This window comes from Gymnodraco acuticeps, unplaced genomic scaffold (assembly GCF_902827175.1).
Source record: "Gymnodraco acuticeps unplaced genomic scaffold, fGymAcu1.1, whole genome shotgun sequence".
In the NCBI taxonomy this organism is placed as follows: domain Eukaryota; kingdom Metazoa; phylum Chordata; class Actinopteri; order Perciformes; family Bathydraconidae; genus Gymnodraco; species Gymnodraco acuticeps.
The window spans coordinates 20,412-43,814 of record NW_022990463.1 but is presented as its reverse complement, the minus strand read 5'-3'; the positions used below and the strand labels follow the sequence as shown (position 1 = coordinate 43,814).

The 23,403-nt window shown below is 42.9% G+C and overlaps 1 protein-coding gene across 2 annotated transcripts in view; it reads left to right on the top strand.

Annotated features, from left to right (window-relative positions):
* The window catches only part of gbf1 (golgi brefeldin A resistant guanine nucleotide exchange factor 1), a gene marked incomplete at its 3' end in the record, with an annotated part of 130,828 nt that overhangs the window by 94,953 nt on the left and 12,472 nt on the right, over positions 1-23,403 (top strand). For both annotated transcript variants that reach the window (XM_034226186.1, XM_034226185.1), the window contains 21 exon segments: positions 3,869-4,016; positions 4,511-4,695; positions 4,859-5,027; positions 5,156-5,367; positions 5,855-5,953; positions 6,099-6,293; positions 8,357-8,546; positions 10,041-10,178; positions 10,268-10,356; positions 10,464-10,666; positions 11,893-12,016; positions 14,881-15,006; positions 17,236-17,318; positions 17,435-17,671; positions 18,634-18,727; positions 19,386-19,562; positions 19,896-19,960; positions 20,434-20,557; positions 21,318-21,389; positions 21,531-21,625; positions 21,999-22,152. In XM_034226186.1, coding sequence (XP_034082077.1) covers positions 3,869-4,016; positions 4,511-4,695; positions 4,859-5,027; positions 5,156-5,367; positions 5,855-5,953; positions 6,099-6,293; positions 8,357-8,546; positions 10,041-10,178; positions 10,268-10,356; positions 10,464-10,666; positions 11,893-12,016; positions 14,881-15,006; positions 17,236-17,318; positions 17,435-17,671; positions 18,634-18,727; positions 19,386-19,562; positions 19,896-19,960; positions 20,434-20,557; positions 21,318-21,389; positions 21,531-21,625; positions 21,999-22,152 — 2,979 coding nt within the window.

Here is a 23,403-nt window from a genome sequence, read left to right as displayed (position 1 = left end):
TAAGACTAAATCAAAAACAGCTGCCAAAATTAACACTGCATGCCAGTGTACAGCCGTGCCCAAAAGCTTTTAGAATGACTCAAGTATTGGTTTTCACAAAATGTGCTGCTTCAGTGTTTTTAGATCTTTTTGTCAGATGTTACTTTGGTATACTGAAGTATAATTACAAGCATTTCAAAAGTGTCAAAGGCTTTTATTGACAATTAGAGTCAATAGTCAATATTTGCAGTGTTGACCCTTCTTTTTCAAGACGTCTGCAATTCGCCCTGGCATGCTGTCAATGAACTTCAGGGCCACATCCTGATGGCAGCCCATTCTTGCATAAGCAATGCTTGAAGTTGATCAGAATTTGTGGGTTTTTGTTTGTCCACCCGCCACTTGAAGATTGACAACAAGTTCTCATTTGGATTAAGGTCTGGGGAGTTTCCTGGCCATGGACCCAAAATGTCTATGTTGTGTTCCCCGAGCCACTGAGTTATCACTTTCGCCTCATGGCAAGGTGCTCAATCATGCTGGAAAAGGCATTGTACGTCATCAAACTGTTCTTGGATGTTGCACTCGGAGGATGTTTTGGTACCATTCTTAATTCAGGGCTGAGTTCCTTTGCAAAATGGAGTGAGCCCCCACTCCCTTGGTTGAGAAGCAACCCCACACATGAATGGTCTGTTGGCATGACCCAGGACTGATGGTAGCGCTCACCTTTTTCTTCTCTGGACAAGCTTTTTTCTGGATGCCCCAAATAAATAAGAAAGGGGATTCAACAAGAAAAAAGGACTTTACCACAGTCCTCAGCCATCCAATCCCTGTAATGTTTTACCTGGAGAGAAGTGGCTTCTTTGCTGCCCTTCTCGACACAAGGCCATCCTCCAAAGCCTCACTGTGCGTGCAGATGCACTCACACCTGCCTGCTGCCATTCCTGAGCAGGCTCTGCACTGGTGGTGCCCCGATCCCGCAGCTGAATCTACTTTAGGAGACGGTCCTGGTGTTTGCTGGACCTACTTGGAGACCCTGAATCCTTCTTCACAACAATTGAACCCCTCTCCTTGAAGTTCTTGATGATCCAATAAATGGTGGATTTAGGTCCAATGTTACTAGCAGCAATATCCTTGCCTTTGAAGCCCTTTTTTGGCAAAGCAAGGATGACTGCACGGGTTTCCTTGCAAGTTAACAGAGGAAGAACAATGATTTCAAGCACCACCCTCATTTTAAAGCTTCCAATGTGTTATTCTAACTCTATCAGCATGACAGAGTATTCTCCAGTCAACAATCTCATCTGTGTTAACGAGATAATCACTGACATGATGTCTGCTATTCCTTTGTGGCAGGGCTGAAATGCAGTGTAAAATGCATTCTCCAAACTTTTGGGCACGTCTGTAGTAGTAACGCGAGGGCAACAACGAGTCCATTGCACACTGGAAACAGAGAGAAGACTTCATGGATGAGGGCTAACTAGTTGGTTTAGTCCAGGGGTGCCCACACTTTTTCAGCTTGTGAGCTACTTTTAAAATGACCACGCTCAAATGATCTACCTACAGGGCCGCCCCTGCCCAATTTGTGTCGCGTGCGCGCGGGGGGGACTAAACGGCGGATAAACTGTGGCACGATTACAATAATTGCAGCGCATAATAGTGCGCCGCATTTGCGCTTCAGATGAGGAGGTGAGGCCCGCTCATAACTGCATGAACCCGTATGGCACAATACAACTCAGACTGGCTTACCTGTACGTCAATCAAGTGGCAAATGCCATAGTAAGGATGGATGATAGGATGTTTTTTTTCTTCAATGCCATGTGATCTACCCACACTACCTTTGCAATCGACCGGTCGATCGCGATCGACGTATTGGGCACCCCTGGTATAGTCCAAAGCTGGGCTGGGATTGGATATGACATCTTACAAGCTAGACACTGTACAAATACACCGTACCTCGAGTTTCCCTGTTCTGTTTGAATGGCTGTGGTAATGCTGTTGTACATGTGGTGTTGATGTGGGACCTCAGTAATGAAGTAGCAGTAGTTGCAGCAGTTTTGCTTTCTGCATGGTGTCTGCCGCCCGCTCACACTGCCTGCTCATTGGCTGGCTGCACTTTCTCTTGTGGTTGGAGCCTGTAGTGGCTGTGTCTGTGCCCCCCCCACCCCACACTCTGTTTGGACCCCCCTTGCCCTGCCACCATGCACAAACATGTATGTTCCAGTGTGTTTTGTGTTGGTCCCTATGCTGACATGTTACCCACCACTAATCACGGGCACATGCCCCTCCCCTTCTCTTCTGAGGCTTACAATATCATGTGGAAAAACAAACGAGTGCAGGTAAGGAAGATGGCTTTCCGTGTTAAGGTGGGAGATCTCTCCCTGTAACTCTCATTTGAAGACCTCACTAAGTTTGACCTTCTCTAAACTAGGAGGAACATCACATGTGCTGTTTTTAAGAAATGGTTCTGGACATTTGTTAGCAAGTTAAACATACCTCATGACATGTCTGTGCTTGTGATTGCTCACATTAAATGTATATTATAGGAGCATTTTATTTTTGATTCCACCACCATATGTCTGAGTTGCTGCATATCATGCTACACATTTACTCTCAGCTGTTGCAGGATAAAGCATGTCTCAGTTGTCTTTTTGTTTGTTTTTGAAAGAAAGTTAAGATAATGTCACACTACAGATTTAAAAGAGTCTGAAACTCTAAACGAGAAGCACCCTCTCTTCATGTTGTTGTTTGTATGTGCATCTACACTTTTGCCCAAGTGTTGTTACATATGATGATTATTGCAGATCTGTCTTTGCTTCAGATGTTGAAATGACCTTTACCTGCATGACTATAATGAACTTTAGTTAAGCTAAAGAGTTGTGCACTGAAATGATGTAAAGAATAAATGTATATGATGCTACTTCTTTCACTTTTACATGAGTACTCCCTAACACCTGGAAACACATGTTCACATATATTATAATAGGAGTTCCATTCATTCCCTTCATGTTCAAGCACAGCTTCAAATAGTGGCTTCAAAACGGTTTAATACATAACATTTAGTTTGATTGTACCCTATGAAAGGGATAGTTTACCCCAAAATCCAAATTCATATTTGTCTTCCTATTTATAGTGCTGTTTATCAATCTATATTGTTTTGGTTTAGTTGACAGGTGATTTTTAATCCGGAAATGTTTGTCTTACGTTCAATATAATGGAACTACCTAGTATGTCCCTTAAAGTGATCAAAGGTCAAAAGAAATTACATTTAATGAACAGAAAGGCCTCTCGCCCAAATTCATGACCAAGGTGCTCAAGATAATCTACAGACCTTGTTGTGAGCAGATACATTCAGGAACTATTGGATTCATCCCAAAACAATCTGCAGTGCGAGATCTAAGTGGTGTCCTCCTCGACTGAGCTCGTACGTTGGCTAGCCTCTTGTCCATAAGTACATTTCCCTCTTTCCACTGTGCTGTGTATCAGTAAAACAACATGAAACAGGGTCTGCACTGTAGATTATATTGATTCATGATTTCTGAAAAGATGCACTGCTGTGGAGTACATCAGATGCATTCTTTTGAACTGTGAGCCCCAAAAATAAAGAATATTTGAGTTCCATTGTATTGGAAAGGAAGCAGTCATCCTACGGTCAAGATCAACAACTCACTCCAAAACATGCTAGGTTGTTACATAGCCACACAGGTCAAAGGAATTCTATGTAATGGGTTAACTGTCCCTTTAAGCTGGGAGTGACTAGAAATGCTCACAGATACCTCTTACTTTTCAAAGAAAACATGAACCGTTTAGGAGGCATGAAGCTTCCTAGATGATCAAGGCCTTCATCAGTAATGTTGTTGTTTGTAGAACTCTAAGTGATCCACTGTGTTTCCTCTAGTTGAAGATGCGCGCCGGTGGGATGAGTGAGTCATCCAAATGGAAGAAGCAAAAGCGTTCACCGAGGCCGCCTCACCACATGGTCCGAAGTCCCTCCGGTCAGATGGACCCCACCCAGCCCAGCACCCTCAGCAACAACAACCTCTCAGGTCAGACAAACTGTGAACATACACTGACCCATAATCAATGACCCAACCCTAGCTTCAAGATGCTCAATAAGCTCAAATCATATTCTCCAATTAATTTGTTTCTATCATGGTAGGGTAAAGTAGACAGGGAGAACATGCTCTTTTTTATGAATTGTGTAATATTGGCCCTATTCTCTAGCATCACATAATAAGTCTGTGGTGGACTTCTGATTTGACTTTATAGATTATGTCATATTAAAGTTCAAAAGGCTTTTTTGTCATATGCACAGCTACAGTGTAGTTATGCAATGAAAATTGCATCCCAAAGTCATGGGCTCCGGCAACAATGCAACATGTATATACATAGGATACAAATAGAAATAGTCCAAGCAAATGTGGCAAGACTAATGTGCAAGTTATGAAGGAGAATTCATTATATGCAAGTAAAATAGAATAAGATGAGACGCGGTGAAGAGGCATAATGTTACATTGTGTGTGACTGCATCTCTTTCTAGGCGGCGTCCCGTTCATCGAGTGCTCAGACAGTGCTGCTTCGTCAGTCTCCAGCCCTACAACCACAGACAGTGGCCTGGACACCTGCTCCAAAGCCACCTCCAGGGAGGACCTCTCCGACCTGGAGCCCTGCAGCTCCTCTGCCACCATGCTTCCTGGCTCTGAGCCTGGCTCTCCAGATGCACAGGTACATAAAACAAATGTTTGGCTTTCCCCATTTCCATGTTGAATTTCTGAAGCTGTGTCTTTTGTTAGTGAGTGTGCTAAAGTGAAATTCATGAATTGCTTTTTTGGAGCTGGTCACTTGAATGATGACTTATGATTTATTTTCTGTTTTAAATTGTGTCTAGTCTGAGGGCAGTCAAGTTGGACCAGCTCAGTCAGCCTCGATGGAGTCCATCCCTGAGGTTCTGGGGGACAAAGACAACGCTACGGATCAGTCAGACAGCGCCTCTATACATGACATGGACTATGTCAACCCACGTGGAGTGCGCTTTACTCAGTCCACACAAAGAGACGGTAAGACTCTACCAGAATTTTATTTCTCCGATTTGTTTCTGGACTTTTTTCCAGTTGTGTTTTTGTATTGTTTCATGCCACTGTTAACTTGCATGAAAAGGTTGTATTTACTCTTGTTTTCTCTGCAGGAGCGTCCATCATCCCTTATGGCTTGCCATGTCTAAGGGAGCTCTTTCGCTTCCTGATCTCCCTGACCAACCCCCACGACCGCCACAACACTGACGCCATGATGCACATGGGCCTGCAGCTGCTGACTGTTGCACTCGAGTCAGCACACTTCACTAACTACCAGTCTTTACTGGGACTGGTCAAAGATGAGCTCTGCAGACACCTTTTCCAGGTAGAAGATAGAAGATAGAAATAAATGCTTGTTGTTACTTTATGTACAGTATTTACATGTGTTGTATATTATCTTCTAATATATACTTTATTATATTTTCTCTGCATAAGTGACAGGTGCTTTGCGGAAAAGTTCTTTTGTGATACCATTTGAACTATTTTAAACTCATTCAGAAATAATTAACAGACTTATAAACAGGACCTGCTAGCAAGGCACTTCCATCGTAGATTGGTTGAATCTTGTAAGATCTGCTTTGATGGGCACCAAAGCATGTATATGTTTAAACCCATCACCTGTGCATATTCTTGTGTTTGTTAACCTTAAAGTGGTGCTCTACTATTACAAAAGTAATTGTGCCTTCAGTCTTTCACCGTAGTAGGAACAGCAATTCAGTGATGGAGAGATCTGCAAAATTGTATTTAGGAAAAGCTGGACTGATTTGCTATATTAATATTGTAATGCATCTTTTCTGATCATTTTGTTGTAGCTGCTGAGTGTGGACCGTATGAATCTGTATGCTTCCTCCATACGAGTTTGCTTCTTGCTTTTTGAAAGCATGAGAGTACATCTGAAGTTTCAGCTTGAGGTATGTAACTGGTGTGCATTATCTGATTTTTTTTTTACTCAATGATCTTCACGCTCTGTCAACCTTCAAAGGTAACTTAGTTGATCCAAATAAATGTTAAACCTGAACTTGAGGGGCTTATAATCCTCACCCTGTGTCCTGTCAGATGTACTTGAAGAAGCTGATGGACATCATCACTTCAGAGAACATGAAGATGCCCTACGAGCTGAAGGAGATGGCTCTGGAGGCTCTGGTCCAGCTGTGGAGGATTCCTAGCTTTGTCACTGAGCTGTACATCAACTATGACTGTGACTTCTACTTCTCCAATCTGTTCGAAGACCTCACCAAGCTGCTCTCCAAGGTAACATCGTTATGGTCAGGGCTGCACATAACTGGTGCGCAGGTGCGCATGCGCACCCGCCGCGAAAAAAGGAGCACCGGATCATTTGAAAAAAGGCGCATTTGCGCACCAACATTGAGAGAGAGAGAGATATTTGCGAGTTGCATATGAACTGGTAAGATAGCAGGGTTTCCCACACATAGACTTTACCTGGGCGGGCCACCCAGGTATATTAACGGCCGCCAAAGTATAATTCGTAAGCCGTTTAGGTTTGATTTTTTAATCCGTCCGCGAGCACGACGGCATCTGTCGATCCCTCGCTCTACCCCCTCGCTATCGTGTGAAGGGTCTGCTTTATGCACTCCGCACAGTAACCCTGCTGCGAGGCTCCGGTGAACAGTCCATGAGCGTGCTCACTAGCGCAACTCCACCCCCCCGTTTATAAAGTCAAGTACTCCTCAAAAGGTCCGGTTTATTTCATTTTAAGGATGCGCACCAAGCAACATCTCCAGGTGCTCCTTTGAGAACCAGGGCAAAAAGGTTGTGTGCACCCCTGGTTATGGTGCTTTTTACTGTTGCTCATAAGACCATGGAAGTCCTTGTAAAATAGGGCAAGCTTTAATCAAATTCTTAGTTAGTCAAAGCACTTAAGATATTCATTGCTATCGGGATGTTAAGAGCATTCCATGGAATATAACAAAAAGTGTATCTCGAGCCGGTTTCTCAAACTTACCCCACCTTTAAGTCCATTTAGTTTTCAAAAACATTGAAATTGGATTAGCTGTTATTTTACGTCCTGCTGTCGTAAGGAACATTAGTTATGCACAGTCAGTAAGCTTAGCATCCAAATGTGTGCACATTTTACAATGAACAGCTTCCTGTTTCAGTGTTGTGTGCACAATAATAGCTCTTTCTTATTTCCCAGTTTTCACCTCCTCGACTCTTCTCCTTGACTCCTTGACTCGCGTCCTAGTCCCGAGAAGACGAGGCGGTTTAGAGAAATGAGAACTCCTCTCCTCTGAGCGGTCATTTTAAAGAGACGTCCATTAATGATGACAGGAGGCACAGCAGCATCATCCGTCCAATGTTTTGATAAACCGCTGACATAACTGTGTTCATGACAACGTATATAGATTTACTTTTATTTCCATTCACAGTGTGGTATAAGGAGACAATAATAGGCTACCGATGAGGACAGGCGCCGGTATGATTTGACTGAGGGGGAAAACTGATTTAACTATTAAATATCCTGTAGACATGCTAAATAATAATAATATATATATAAATTAATTACGGCTCAAAAGTGTTATTTTCCTTCAACATGGCGCGCTGAAATCCATTTCCGGGTCACTACCGAAGAGGTGAAAATTAGAGAAATGAGAAAGGGCTTATGTCTCAACAAGCTGTAATTAACAGGCAACGTGTTGCTTCAGCAGTAGAGATGGAAGCTTAGAACAGGGTTAGCTCTGCTGGGCTGCATCAGGGAATATCAGCTGAACATACTATGGTCTATGGGCAGATCCTTGTGTAAACATATTTAATAACCACTGAGTAGACTGCAGGGCCACAAAGAAGCCCCACCCTAACTCAATATTTAGAGGCACATTGTACTTAGATTTTGCTCTGGACTAGAAAACAAATCCAAGCTCCAAGTTTTGTCCTCTATCATGCGACACTGTGGGGACATCTGCTGAGTCGACCTTGTTGTTTATATTTGGTTTGTGAGCCATCAGGAGATGTTATAAATGTATAAACTACAAGTGAGACTGATGCAACAGGTTCGTGCAGAGGTTGGATTCTTTCTTGTGTTTTTAGTTCATTTGGCCTTCTCACTACCCATTCATGTTACTGTTCTTTTTGTACAGTTCTGGTTACAGACTTTCTGTTGTTTTAAGTTGTAATTCATTGACATCAAAAGAGACAGAACACACAGTAAAAACCAAAAAGATGAATTAGGTTGATAGCAGTATAATTCGAAACTTGTCCACAGAATATGTTGTTATTGTGAATTATTTCAGCCTTGATACTCTAATATCATGACAGCCCTAATATCCAATGGATTCCACTCTCCCCCCTGGCTACAGAATGCGTTCCCGGTGTCGGGGCAGCTGTACACCACCCACCTGCTGTCTCTGGAGGCCCTGCTCACTGTGATCGACAGCACTGAAGCCCACTGCCAGGTCAAGGTGCTGAACAGCAGCGCTCAGCAGGACCACACAGACACCCTGCAGGCAGAGGGAGAGAACAGCAGGGACGGGACTGAGACTACAACCGGTACACACACTGGCTGACTGACTTTGTGGATATGAAACCGTATATTATATCTTAGATAATGTTAGAAGGCTCTAATACATTTGAGCTTTTTACTGTGATGTTTTTACTGGTAGTATTTCACTTTTGTCTAATGATAAAAATAATTACCAATTTTAGCAGCTATACACTGTTCCCATTAAAGTACAGAATCAAACTCTTCTTCTAAATTAAAAAGCGCTAAATGGTCAGGCACCATCTTAAAATATGTTTTAATTCCCTACTGCCCCTCTAGGGAATTACGCTCCCAGAGTGCAGGTATGTTAGTCGTGCCCAGGGAGGCAGACAGTGTCCATACTTTTAAAGGTCACCTATCATGCTATTTTTAGGCAATAGCATAGGTCTCAGATATATACAAATATATAAAAAACATGTCTATAAAGTGTTGTGCTCAAAATACCAAACAGATCACCCATTCTAGCCATGCCTCATATCCCTCTATTTCACTTCCTGTTTCAAAAGTGCTGATTTTGGGAATAAAGCTTTGGGGAAAAAAATGTGATAACAAAAAAATGGAGGGGGCTCATGCAGGAGATTCTACCGGCAGATAGCCTACTGTCTAAACTAAATACTGCGGTGATGAAACGCCATATCATGGATTATCAAGGATTCTCTCTGAAACAGTTTGGAGCTCAAAGGCTTTCTCTCTTGCCGGTTATACCACAAGGTGAGTTCCTTTCTATTTCCTGCTTCTTCACACACATGCTCTCCAGTACAGGTTAGCTCTGAGTGTTAGCGATGCTAATGTAAACACCGACCATATTACGTCCAAAACAGTCAGGCATTGTTTCTGATAGCATCTTTCTGATAGGGCCGTGGGTGTAAAGCCAGCCTACATTTCCGATATTACGTCATATCGGACGCAAATCTGAATCAGCTCTGTTGTAGCCCTGTTTTTACAGATTTGGGTACGGAGGAAAAGAGAGAGGGTTTTATTTTCTGACGCTGGGTGAGTTCCCTGACACACCGGGGACACATATTCATGTATAAAAGACATCAAAAAGTGCATTTTGCATGATAGGTCCCCTTTAAGAGTGTGCTGAAGACCTTTAAAAAAAAAAAAAGCATAAAGTTAATGCTGGTGTAAGATTAGTTTGTCCTCTTGAGTCCTACATTTTATGGTATTTTATTTTATTGTCTTTTTGTTGTTGTTTTCATCTCATTTTATTTGTATCTATTTTATTTGTATTTCACATTCTATCATTTATTATTTTCTACGTTTGTTAATCTATAAATCTTACTGAGACAAACGTATTTTATGATATTGGGCTATATAAATAAACTTTGTTTTGATTGAATAGCTTTTTTTTCCTTGAGGCCATCATGTAATGTGTAAAGATACAAAATAGAATGAAGAACCTGAGATATCAATAGCTTCATTTAAAAAATGCCAGTTGGGCCTTGACATGTATGTATATATTTTCTTTTTACAAAACCCATTCTCCTTTTGGTCCTCAGATTTGAACAGACAGGGCAGTACCAACGGTCTGAGTCTTCCACAGGCTGAGGACGCCCCGGTGTGTCCACCAACCAGTGGACATCTGATGGCAGAGAAGATGAGACTGGGCCGAGAGGACCAAGGGGATTATGACCCTGGTGAGAACTTCATCTTATACACATTCACTTTTAAGTCTCCATAAGCATTGGGATGGAAGCTTATGTAAGTTTGAATGTTTTTCATCCAGCTGAGAAGAGTGCCTCGAAAAAGCCTCAACGCTTCTCTTCATGTTTACCTGATTCCCAAGAGTTGATGGACATTAGAACAAAGAAAAAGGTCAGTGGTGTTGATTAATCTAGATTTATATAATCAATACATATACATAACTAATTATAAAAGCCACTGCAATACCTTCAAACTGCTGTTGTCTGTCCTGTTCCCAGCTACTGATCACAGGCACAGAGCAGTTCAACCAGAAGCCCAAGAAAGGGATCCAGTTCCTCCAGGAGAAAGGTCTTCTCAGTAACCCCATAGACAACAACCAGGTGGCCCAGTGGCTCAGAGAAAACCCTCGACTGGACAAAAAGATGATCGGCGAGTTTGTCAGCGATCGCAAGCACATGGAGCTCCTGGACAGCTTTGTAAAGTAGGGGACATTTCAGAGCATGACTGCCATTTGTTCTAGGGTTGATAGGGTGTAGATGTTTTAGTTCCCATGAAACATCGCTATGTTTGATGTCAATAGTAGGGGTGTAACGGTTCACAGAATTCACGGTTCGGTTCGTACCTCGGTTTGGGGGTCACGGTTCGGTACGGGTTTGGTACAACAAGGAAAAGCAAAAAAAAGTCGTGAGTAGTGCAAGTTTTGCTATGAAAATAAGGAACTCTAACATTTGGAATCATTAACTGTATTACACAGTTCAAAACAAACTACAAACAGTAACACACACACACACACACTCAGATGACCATATTATTTATAATGGCTGATGTAAAACTAAAAGGTTAAATAAGCTGTACAACTAAAAAGAATGTCTTGAAAATATTTAAATACATAATAAGAAAGTTTAAATCACAATCAATAAAAGGCAATACAGAACTGTATAACATCTCCTGATGTCAAAATATAAAATACATACAATGATAAATATAAAACAAAATAAAATCTACCTTTAGGAGCAATGTCTAAGATGTGTAATTAACTTGTGAGGCCATTATGCCTAAATAGAGGTACTCAAGCTTTACTCTATTTTTAAGTTTTTCTTCAAAAAGATGAGTTTGTCTACGTTGTCAGTAGTGAGTAGTGAACTATGTCACCTGCCGTCGAGAAAACCCTCTCGCTGGGGACTGAGACATGATTGAGCATGTTTGACGTGTTACCACTAGCATACCGCACCGCTGTCGAACAACGCCGACACACCGTCCTCGTCCGATCCACAACTCGCACCCCATGATTGTTGTAGTCCACAGGGAACCCGAAATGTTCCCACACACCTGATTTAAAAGAAGCAGGTGGGTCTTCTAGCTCCTGTGTGTTGTGTGAACTCGCCGTAGCTACTAACTTTTTTTCTTCATGTATTGTGTTCGTTTTGTTGTGTTTTGTTCTTCATTTGTTATTTACGGGCGGCTGGCTTTTAGGCGCAATACCGCCCCCTGGATTATATATAGTGTAATACTGCCCTGAGTGACAGACTTTTTTCCCACTCGTAAAAAAAGGCGTATTCGCCGTGTGACTGCATGTGCCGAACCGTGACGGGCGAACCGTGACGGTACGGGACGAATACGAATACCGTTACACCCCTAGTAAATAGTAAATAATGCTTAAAGTGGTAAAAATATTTGAAGTTCTAATAAAGTCAATCCTTTTTGCAGCACATTCGGCTTCCAGGGGCTCCGTATCGATGAGGCCCTGCGGCTCTACCTGGAGGCCTTCAGACTCCCAGGAGAGGCTCCTGTCATCCAGAGACTCCTCGAAACCTTTACAGACAACTGGCATGTGAGGCACTTTTGCTCAATTGAATACAAAAATTTAAAAATGTCTGCCTAGGTATTTTTTACAATATATCAGCAGCAATTTGACCTTCAGATTAACAAAGAATTGGGTTAGGAGCACATCATACGAGATATGTGGACCTGACTGTTGTTCTTCTAAAAGTCAGACTTTAAAAATCCACTACACTTTAATCTTGAGTGACAGCAGCATAATCAGAACATGAATGATGATAAAATAGGAGCCAATCTAAGACTGAGCTTGAACTGATGATTTTTTTGATGTTGAATGGAATTAGATGAATTTTGACATACACACTCATAAATGTGGACTCAAGGCTAAAAAAAAAGACATTCAACTCCTCAGTGACCTGAACAACAGAGGCTCGTGACTTCACTTGAACTTTTGACTTAGAATGACAAGTGCAGTTCGGACAACTATCTCGTCCTTTTTCTGACAATATATCACATAAGAGAACTCATCAGCAGTTCAGCTTCCAAGACACCAAGCTGACTAAAGACCAAGCTGGTTTCCGTCCTGGCCGCTCCTGTGCTGGACAGCTACTCAACCTCACCCAACACATTGAGGATGGGTTTGAAGGAAAACAAATAACTGGAGCAGCATTCATAGATCTTTCTGCTGCCTATGACACTGTCCAACACCGTACAATGGTCAGGAAACTACTGGACATGACTGGTGACCTGAATCTGTGTCAAGTCATCAAAAGCCTCCTCAACAACAGGCGCTTCTACGTCCAGTTAAATGACCAGAGGAGCAAGTGGAAAGCCCATTAGAACGGCCTCCCACAAGGTAGTGTACTGGCCCCCCTCCTGTTCAACATATACACAAACGACCAGCCATTACCCCCAGAATGCCAGCGTTTCATCTACGCAGATGACCTCTGCATCACCACCCAACAAGTAGACCTCCAGAAGATTGAGCCTGTCCTTGAAAGTGCCCTCCAAGAAATATCAAGCTACTACAATAACAACCACCTGAAACCCAACCCATCAAAAACCCAACTATGCAGCTTCCACCTGAGGAACCGAGACGCTAAAAAGGAACTGAGCGTCACCTGGGATGGCCACAAACTGTCCAACCATACGCATCCCATGTATCTTGGTGTTACACTGGATAGGACACTCTCCTTCAAGAAACACCTGGAGAACACCAAAGCCAAGGTCAACACCCGCAACAACATCCTGCGCAAACTAGTGAACTCCAAGTGGGGCGCAGATCCACCAACAATCCGTGCAACTGTCATGGCCCTGTGTTTCTCTACAGCAGAGTATGCCTGCTCAAGATGGAGCCGATCACGTCACACCAAACTGGTCGACACAGCCTTGAATGACACCTGCCCCATCATCACGGGATGCGTTAAGACAACACCTGTCCCGTGCCTCTATGCGCTAGCCGGCATCTCTCCCCCGCACATCAGACGACTAGGTATCGCTCAAGATGAACGGAGAACACAGGAGACAGACATCAGACACCCCTTGCATGGCCACGTAGCACCCCCACACAGGCTCCGATCCAGAGCCAGTTTTGTGTAGACAGTCCTGCCCCTCCAGACAACCAAACAAGCATCAAGGACCAACATCTGGGAAGATGAATGGAAAATAAATGACACACGAGCTCTTGAATGGCTGGACAGAGGAATCACACCAACGGAAAGCCTCGCTAGTGGCCACGACCTTGGCTGGACAACCTGGAAGTCACTTAATAGACTGCGTGTGGAACGGGGGAGGTGCAAAGCACTGATGAAAGTGTGGAACTACACCACAGAAGACACGTGCAGCTGTGGATCAGTGCAGACAATGTCCCACCTACTGGAATGTGCCGATGCCCCCCGGTGCAGTCCAGAAGACCTGGCAGAACCTACCCCATCAGCTGTGGCCTGTGCCCGATACTGGCAGAACGACATCTGAGATTGCTACGGACTCGAAGAAGAAGAAGTCCAGCTTCCAACTTTGTCTGACTTTTGAGGCTTCGTAAATACATGATATTTAGCCTGTAGCATCATGTTCTTTTCCCAGCTCCTTTCTACTTTGTGATTTGTAAAACAATGACTTGGTCCCACCTGCTAAATTTCCCATACCTTCAAACACAATCATTTTTCTGATTCATTACAGTAAATACTTTAGGCTGGTGACTTTATGACACACACTCACACCAGCTACAAATGGACGTCTCCTTCATCAGATTATTCCAGCTGTTGTAAAGGTGGTGAAAGTATAAATCAAACACTGTCACGTGATGGTCCCTCTGGGTTATAGTAGTAGGATGACATAAGTGTTAACACAGACACACAGTGATGGACACACCCCCAAGGGGGAACATTTGACTTCTGAAAATAGCAGAAGGAGCCATGTGTGCTGGAAACTATGCGTAGTAATGTCCTTTTCTTAGGCCGCACACATACTCAGATAGTGGCTTGAAAGAGTTGCTGAGTAATTGTAGACAGTGACTGTGTAAATGACTTTTCCACTCTGAGTTCACTGTTATATCAGCAGGAAGTGCAAGGTGAGTCTTTCATAGCCTCACGTGTGTGTGTGTGTGTGTGTGTGTGTGTGTGTGTGTGTGTGTGTGTGTGTGTGTGTGTGTGTGTGTGTGTGTGTGTGTGTGTGTGTGTGTGTGTGTGTGTGTGGTTGTGTGTGTGTGTGTGTGGTGTGTGTGTGTGTGTGTGTGTGTGTGTGTGTGTGTGTGTGTGTGTGTGTGTGTGTGTGTGTGTGTGTGTGTGTGTGTGTGTGTGTGTGTGTGTGTGTGTGTGTGTGTGTGTGTGTGTGTGTGTGTGTGTGTGTGTGTGTGTGTGTGTGTGTGTGTGTGTGGTGTGTGTGTGTGTGTGTGTGTGTGTGTGTGTGTGTGTGTAGAAAGTGAACGGCTCTCCTTTCATGACCAACGATGCGGGCTTCGCCTTGGCCTACGCTGTCATCATGCTGAACACTGACCAGCACAACCACAACGTCCGCAAACAGAACATCCCCATGACCATAGAGGTGAGTGGTCCCTCACACACACACACACACACACACACACACACACACACACACACACAAACACACACACACACACACTAGTTGTGTAAATGGAAATATAAACACCTAGGTTTTTTGGTTGTCGACAGTAAACATGACATAACGCTCAAAATATCACAAATTACCCATCATGCCTAGCTGTCTAGAGCAGAAGTACCATATGTAGCTCACAGACCATGCTCAGTAGAATGAGTGGGGAGAGAAAATAATTCTGGTTTCGGCTTTTAGAGCATTTTACAACTTTTAGACCATAATGATTCAAATAAGAGCTATAAAAGTGTTCGTGCTGGATAGTTAATTTAGGTTTAAAAAGAAGTATCCGCTGATTTACAGACGTCTCTTTTCAAATATAAGTCAATGGTAAAAAGCATTTTTGGACCCAGTGATGTCACGGACTGACACGGAAGGTGTAGTACTGCCTTTTGGCCACTATGCATTTTGCCTCAGCGAACTTCCTGGGGGTTTCGTTTCTTGCAGCAAATTCTTTTCTCCACCATTATTTAGTTCTATTGTTGTGGGCCAACTTCAGAGGGGCTTAGTGCAAAATCTGGTTTATGCTTTTCTCAAGTTTCTGCTGTTAAAAATGTTTCTGTGTGAGACTTGGGTAATTCATCCTTTAATATTTCCATCTGTCGACATTCAGCCGACAAAAGTGGAACATTTCCAATTGCCTTTATCCTACACAAACCAGAATGTAGTCACTAAAAGATTGGGATGTGTTAGTCGTGAAAAGTCACTATCAACATGCTTTATTCTGCTAAGTAATGAGAAATATAGCCTTTGTGAAATAGGGAGAAAACTGAAGAATAATGTACTTTTGTGTTTAACACATTTTAGTTTCAAGATGTATTTAAGGAATCAGAATCAGAATTCCTTTACTCATCCCTACAGTGGGGGAATGTACTATTATATATATATATTATATATCAACAGCTGTAGGCAGAGATGGTCCGTCTGAGAGGAGGACTCATCCTGACCAGGCTGGGAGGGGGGGGGGGGGGTCTCTGCCTCTCCCTTCTTCTGTCGTCTCTTTCTCTGTTTTCTCTGTCTGTGATTGACAGCGGCTGAAGACTAAACAGAGTCTCTGGGCTAGCCTGTGAGCAGTTAGTGGGTGGGCCACTCTCACGGGCAAACAATAGCAAGTACTTACTTTCTCTCTGGGTCACTCTCTATTATAGACACACACTTTGTAGAAATGATCTGTCTTGTGTGCAGCCCTAGCTCATCATTCAGCTGCTGTATGTTTTTCATGATCCCGACACATTCTCAAAGGTCTGTGTGGTTTGATGAAGGCTGGTTGACCTCCAGGCTCAGACACCAGGCAGAGGCTTCCACACAATAGTTTGTAGATGGCCAGTAAAAGTGGCGCCTGGCACTTTGGTTACTTAGCAGCTTGCAATGTGTAGCATTTACCACAGCATGTGTTGGCAGTGGGGTTATTTTTGAATGGGAAAACTATGCTTAGCCTCACTGTGTAAATCAGATCCTATTTCCAAGGATCTGACAGTGAGATGACATGTGTTAAGTGAGGTGCAGGTAAGGTCAGTGTGATGATCTTCATAGTGTCTAATAAATACAGAATGCTGCTTTGTTTTGCAGCCTGTGTGTTATGGGTTTGGTTGACATTCATTGCTCTGAAAACGTCTCTCTGATAGTGACTGACTGTGTGCCAGTCCCTCACATGAGTATTTCAGATAGAAGTAGATAACAGAGTGATCCTCGGTGGCCTCTCTGCCGATGTTTATTTTCCTGCATGTCCCTGCAGAGAAGCTGCAGTTCAGATCCTCCTCTTCTTAGCAGCCAGGAGGACAGACCGTCTGATGGGGGCAGAACCCCCAGCCTTGAGGCCGTCAGTCATCGCAGGGTGCTGGTGTTTATTTGCAGGAGGCTCTGGGCTTTAATCCCTGTTTTCCCAACGCTGCAACTAAAGCATATTAAGTAACACATGGCCAGTGCATTTCCACATGAAGCCCTTTTAATTGTTGGTTGCTGGATGCTCCGTTAACGAAGCCCTGAATGCCAGAGGCTGTCTGAGCTAAGCTCCTGTGTTGAGATGCATTGACTGACACAATGATGGTGGAGAAATGACAGTGTATTTGCCCCCAGAAGAATGGAAGTTATTTGAATAAAGCTTCTGAATAAAGGATGAATATTCCAACTCATATTCTGAACTCATATTCTCTTTTACAGCAATTTAGGAAAAATCTGAAGGGAGTTAATGGAAACAAAGACTTTGACCAGGACATGTTGGAGGATATCTACAATGCTATCAAGTAAGCTGACACACCCCTATACATGTTTTTATATTATATATAAAACATAGGCTTTTTTGTAAGAGCCTTTATCATTCTGCTTTGGAGATAACAGCTGAGGTGTTTTTCCTCCGTAGGAATGAGGAGATTGTGATGCCTGATGAGCAGTCGGGGTTAGTGAAGGATAACTATGTATGGAGTGTGTTGCTACACCGAGGCGCCACACCTGAGGGTATTTTCCTCCACCTGCCTGCTGGCAGCTACGACCATGACTTGTTTACCATGACCTGGGGTCCTACCATCGCTGCCCTCTCCTACGTCTTCGACAAGAGCCTGGACGAGAACATCATCCAGAAGGCCATCACTGGCTTCAGGTATGCTACTTTACAGAGCCAGCAGCTATGTGGCGGGACAGGGAAAACTGTGTTCTGGCTGTTTATCAAAAGCACATTGTTCTAAGGCCACAGGAATTCAAGCTCTGATTCACATTTGAAAGCGTCCAAATACCTTTAATGAAGACCCAATGTACTCACAAGTCTCTGGGGTTTATTCATGTAAATAACACAGATTCCAAATCCTTACTTAAAGACGCGTTTAAACTGGATACAGTCAAATAAACACAAGTACTATCACCCTATCAAGGGTCGAAAGCGGACTTTTTCGTTCCACGCTTGCAGATATCCATTGTCTCAGCTTTTTCAACTCTTGGCCCCGCGCACTGAAGTCTGCTTTACGGCATAAAAGTAGGTCGTAAACAGTTATACAAATAAAACTTTGCACAGTCCATGAAACGTAGATGCATACAAAACAATACCAAAACATTATTATTATAAATCATGATTATTACATTCATTTAAATTAAATTCAAAGAATATACAACTATCTTGTCAACATCAATATTTACCATACGTAATTATACGCCTGAATGGCTCTCACACACAGAATTGTAATATTTGGGCCGCTGTTGATCAGGAGGTAGAGCAATTACATCCCCGGCTCCTACTGTCACAAGTCGTGTTACATTAATACTCAAGTATCTAAAGAAATCGACACGAAAAAGACACCTATGCAGTTGTTAGAAACTACGTGTCTTTCCACAAAGGCTGGTTTGAACAGTTTAGCACTTTCTTGAGGGAGCGAGTCACTGGAAGACTCTCCCTGCTTACTGGTGCTCTGAGGAGGGAGCCTCTGAGATTTATGTTGTGCGAACTGGAATGAAAAGTATCTACTCATATACCACAGTAGACCAACCGCTGTCACCCTCAGATTGCCATGTGTTCTGGGTGGTTTTTAGGTGGGTTTTATGCTGTAATCATATGTGTTTCTGTCCTTGCAGGAAATGTGCAATGATAGCGGCTCACTATGGCTTCAGTGATGTTTTCGACAATTTGATCATCTCCCTCTGCAAGTTCACCACCCTGAGCAGTGAGGTGAGCCTCTCCCAGAATCCTGTGTGCTCCACTGTTTCAGCACTGCAGGGTGTGGACACAACACTTCAGTTTGCACTTAAAGCTGACATTATTCACATGTCAACAAAGTGCAGTCAAAAGTATATTGTTCACATCAATTACAAATTAAGAACCTGTCCTGAACTACATCGAGACATTGGTAAGAATTGTTCGCTGCCAGAGTTTGTGATCATGAATTGCTTTGCTCCTATCTCTGGAAATCTGATATTGATAACTTATTGTCTTTTAATTTAATTACTTTTTTTGTTATTTATCAGTGCTGCACATATTTAATGTCAGCTCAAAAATAGACTTATAGAAGTATTTTATATATAAAAGGCATGTTTAAATAACATTTTATAAATGTTTTATTCCTAAAGCCAATCCCTAGCTGAGTGGAGCAAAACATTGTCACATATCCTCTGGAAACTACGACACAACAACGTCAAAAGAAAAAGAAAACAACACATATCCATAAATCCACATCTTAATGTAGGAATATCTATATAATAGCAATGCACAAACAAGAAACTGTTGGATGTCCTATATGGAAGCAAGGTATCATTTGGGCAGGAAGAGCAGATGCAGTGTCTGTATGAGCATGTCTGTTGACTGAGGACTGTGTCCTCTCCCTGTGCAGTCTGTGGAGAACCTCCCCACAGTGTTCGGCAGTAACAACAAGGCCCAGACGGCAGCCAAGACGGTGTTTGACCTCGCCCATCGGCACGGCAACATCCTGAGGGAGGGCTGGAAGAACATCATGGACTCCATGCTCCAGCTGTTCAGAGCCGAGCTGCTGCCCAAAGCCATGGTGGAGGTCAGTACTAAACACTGTTTCCCTCTGTCAGTGTGCTGGGGTGTGAAGAAACACCCTACATAACAAAATAAATGAAACCCTCTGGAGAGCTGTGATAGGCTGTTTGTTTTCTCATAGCATATTCAAGTATCAAGAATAATTTAGTTAACTAATTTTGATTTAGCTAACTTATAACTTCACTTATGAGGCAATTTACCTCACCTCTAGTGAGGGGCCCCGCCCTTGTATGTTCTTCTGTATGTGGCCCTCAGTGAAAAGAATGTGGACGCCCCTGTCCTAAATGTTCTGCTGCCATCTACTGGTCACTGCTCAACACTGTGCTTCTTGCCTCAGGTGGAGGATTTTGTGGAGCCCAATGGGAAAATCTCTCTTCAAAGAGAAGAAACGCCTTCAAATCGGTATGCGCATGTCTCACCCAAGTTCATAAGAATATGTTTTCATGCTATCACAGTATGATATGTTTCAAGGTATACTGCCCTTGACATTAAGAACAAATTGTTCTTAAATCTCAATCTTTACATGTATGGCAGCCATTCCATTCGAGTGTTTGTTGAATTCCAACACAGAGAAATGTTGTCAGTAGTTTATAGAATCAAATACAATCTTTTTTATTGTACTCAAACACATACCTACTGTATAAATAGTGAAACCAGAGAAACTGATAATGCTGCAGTGGTCCATTCATTTTTTCCAGAGCTGTAACTAAAGTTATGTGTTTCTTTATCGCTCCAGCCTTTGAAATGTTTTCATTTAGTACTCTTTGATTCCTAGAAACAGAGACCAGCTTTTTATAATAAGGAACAATGTATTCCATAATACAATCTGGACTAGCGGCAAAAGTGTAAACCTAAAAGTGTGATCTGTTTGTCAGTGGTGAGTCGGCGGTGCTGAGTTTTGTCAACTGGTTGACTCTGAGTGGAGCCGAGCAGTCAGGACTGAGAGGGCCGTCCACGGAGAACCAGGAGGCCAAGCAGGCCGCCCTGCTCTGCATCAAGGTGCTGTGCAGTACAACATGTGTTATTAGGGTGGTCCTTATTGCCATGTACATTTTCAAATTCATTTATTTTAAGCTCCAACCTCCGGAATTTGTTATGATAGTCAAGAAAACTCTCCTGGTGAATTTTATTCAAATTCCAACAACATTTACCCCTCCCTCATCAACCTTGAAGTTTAGCCTCACGTAGGGTGGTCCTTCAAATTGAAAGTCGGAAAGTCTAAGCTCCATCCCCCAGAATTCATTCTATTAGTCAAGAAAACTCTCCTGGTGAATGTTTTCCTCAATCTGACAACATGGACCCCCCCCTCATGGACCTGGGCTGCCACACCAGCAGCACAGTGCTGCAACTGAGGCTAAACTCACCAGGAGACTTTTCTTGACTAATAGAATGAATTCTGTTGGTTGAAGCTTAGACTTTCCGACTTTCAATTTGAAGGACCACCGTAATGTGTTATACCAAGGCAAAGAAATACAAATAAAGGATGTATTTTAATGCCATAGATAGTTATTATTATGTTTTTGTGCTGATACGTCAATGTTTCTTGCTGCATGATCACTGTGAGATAAATGCATCTCCAGTTCCTTTTCTTCTCTCTTTATCTCGTGGTCATCAGTCTGTCTATGAATAGTTTTTAAACTTCTGGCTAATGCCTTAAATATTCTTTGTTTTAATGACTGCATTGTTTGTTCCATGACATCACTCATTCATGTAGCTTTCGCCGTATTAATATGACATGTCTTGTTTTTTGTCTTTCCAGCAATGTGACCCAGAAAAGCTGATCACAGAGAGCAAATTTCTACAGCTGGAGTCTCTACAGGAGCTAATGAAGGTTATTCATATTTATTTTCAACCTATATGTATTACATCGATGTCTTGCTCTGTAATTGATCATAACTGATGGGGTAGAAGTATTTACTCAAGGTGCTTAGGAATGTTTATTCATAAAGACAAACCACATTCCTCTCTTCAGGCTCTGATATCAGTCACCCCAGATGAAGAGACCTATGATGAAGAGGATGCTGCCTTCTGCTTGGAGATGCTGCTGCGAATCATCCTGGAGAACCGGTAGGAAGGACGCTCAGTCAGCCACAGCTTTACAGCTCAGTTACATCTTATAACTACAGTCGTGTGTGTGTGTGTGTGTGTGTGTGTGTGTGTGTGTGTGTGTGTGTGTGTGTGTGTGTGTGTTGTGTGTTGTGTGTGTGTGTGTGTGTGTGTGTGTGTGTGTGTGTGTGGTGTGTGTGTGTGTGTGTGTGTGTGTGTGTGTGTGTGTGTGTGTGTGTGTGTGTGTGTGTGTGTGTGTGTGTGTGTGTGTGTGTGTGTGTGTGTGTGTGTGTGTGTGTGTGTGTGTGTGTGTGTGTGTGTGTGTGTGTGTGTGTGTGTGTGTTGTGTGTGTGTGTGTGTGTGTGTGTGTGTGTGTGTGTGTGTGTGTGTATAGAGACCGTGTGTCATGTGTGTGGCAGACAGTGCGGGACCATCTCTGCCATCTCTGTGTTCACCCCAACGAGAGCTGCTTCCTGGTGGAGAGGGCCGTGGTGGGACTCCTCCGCCTCGCTATCCGCCTGCTGCGGCGTGAAGACATTAGCTCTCAGGTACACACACACACACACACATGGACCCACACACTGCAGCAGCAGGGTTGGTGTGATGTTACAGGCTAAGATAATCATCTCAGGTCAGCACACTGAAAGGTCAGCTCAAATCCAAACAGCTGATGCTGCTCCACAGACATGTGTCTTTTCATGTCCTTGACCAGCAGGTCTTAAAGACACCGTCTGTCTGAAATCTGTCTTTAAACATAAATCATGCTGCATCTGGAGCTGGCTTTTATATAGATGCTTTGTATTTTCCAAAAGGCCTTTAATCTATGATATGTTAGTTACTGATTCATCTGTGTATTACTGTCTAGATGAATTATTCCGTCTTTAAAACATCTGAAAAATGGTCCATCACAGTTCCTAAAAGTCTTTACATGTTGTGTTTTGTCAGTGCAAATTGAAAAGGATATTCACTTAAATATGATCTGAATATGTGTGAATCTGAAAGAGCATTCACTGCGGTTCATCTTTAATTCATGTAATTCAGTAAACTTCAAACAACTCGGGTACACATACTTCCTAACGAGCTTTCACAAAGATGTGCTTGGTGAGTAATATGCTGCCAAAGAGTATAGAGCAGTATTCATTCATGGAACACTGGAACACATGCAACCCATGTACACAGACAAACCAAAGCATCCATCCGCCTCAAATACTCACTGGAGTATATTTGTATTGACTTGCACTATTTCTTCTGTTTTTATGTTTTTATTGTGTTGCACTGTTGGAGGAGCCTGTGACATAAGATGTTCATCATCATAACTACACTGTAGCTGTGTACGTATGACTAATAAAAGCCTTGAACCTTGAATGAGAAAAGAACAGTTTACAGTAAGATAAATCCGCCAGCCTGTTCCTCTTTAATGCTTTCATGGCACAACAAATATAAATGGGACACAACATGTAGGGTCAGTGATCTGCTTGATCTGAAGACTCTTTCACCAGGGTACCAGAGCTCATCTGACATCCAGTCATGTGTGACAGGTGGCCACTGACAATAGGGATGAGTCATGTTATCATGTCAGCGCTGATGACCTACAGTATACTACAGTAAGGTTCACAGGTGGACTGCAGGTGTTTATGTTTTGTGTCAAACCTACTTTTCAATGTGACCACTGTCTGAACACTAATATCATCAGCAGTCCTGTATTGTGTCCAAACAAAGACTCTGTGACATGTGTACTGATAAGAAGGTAATTTAATGCTGACCTGACCTCTTACTAGGAGGGTGACCTACATTTAAAC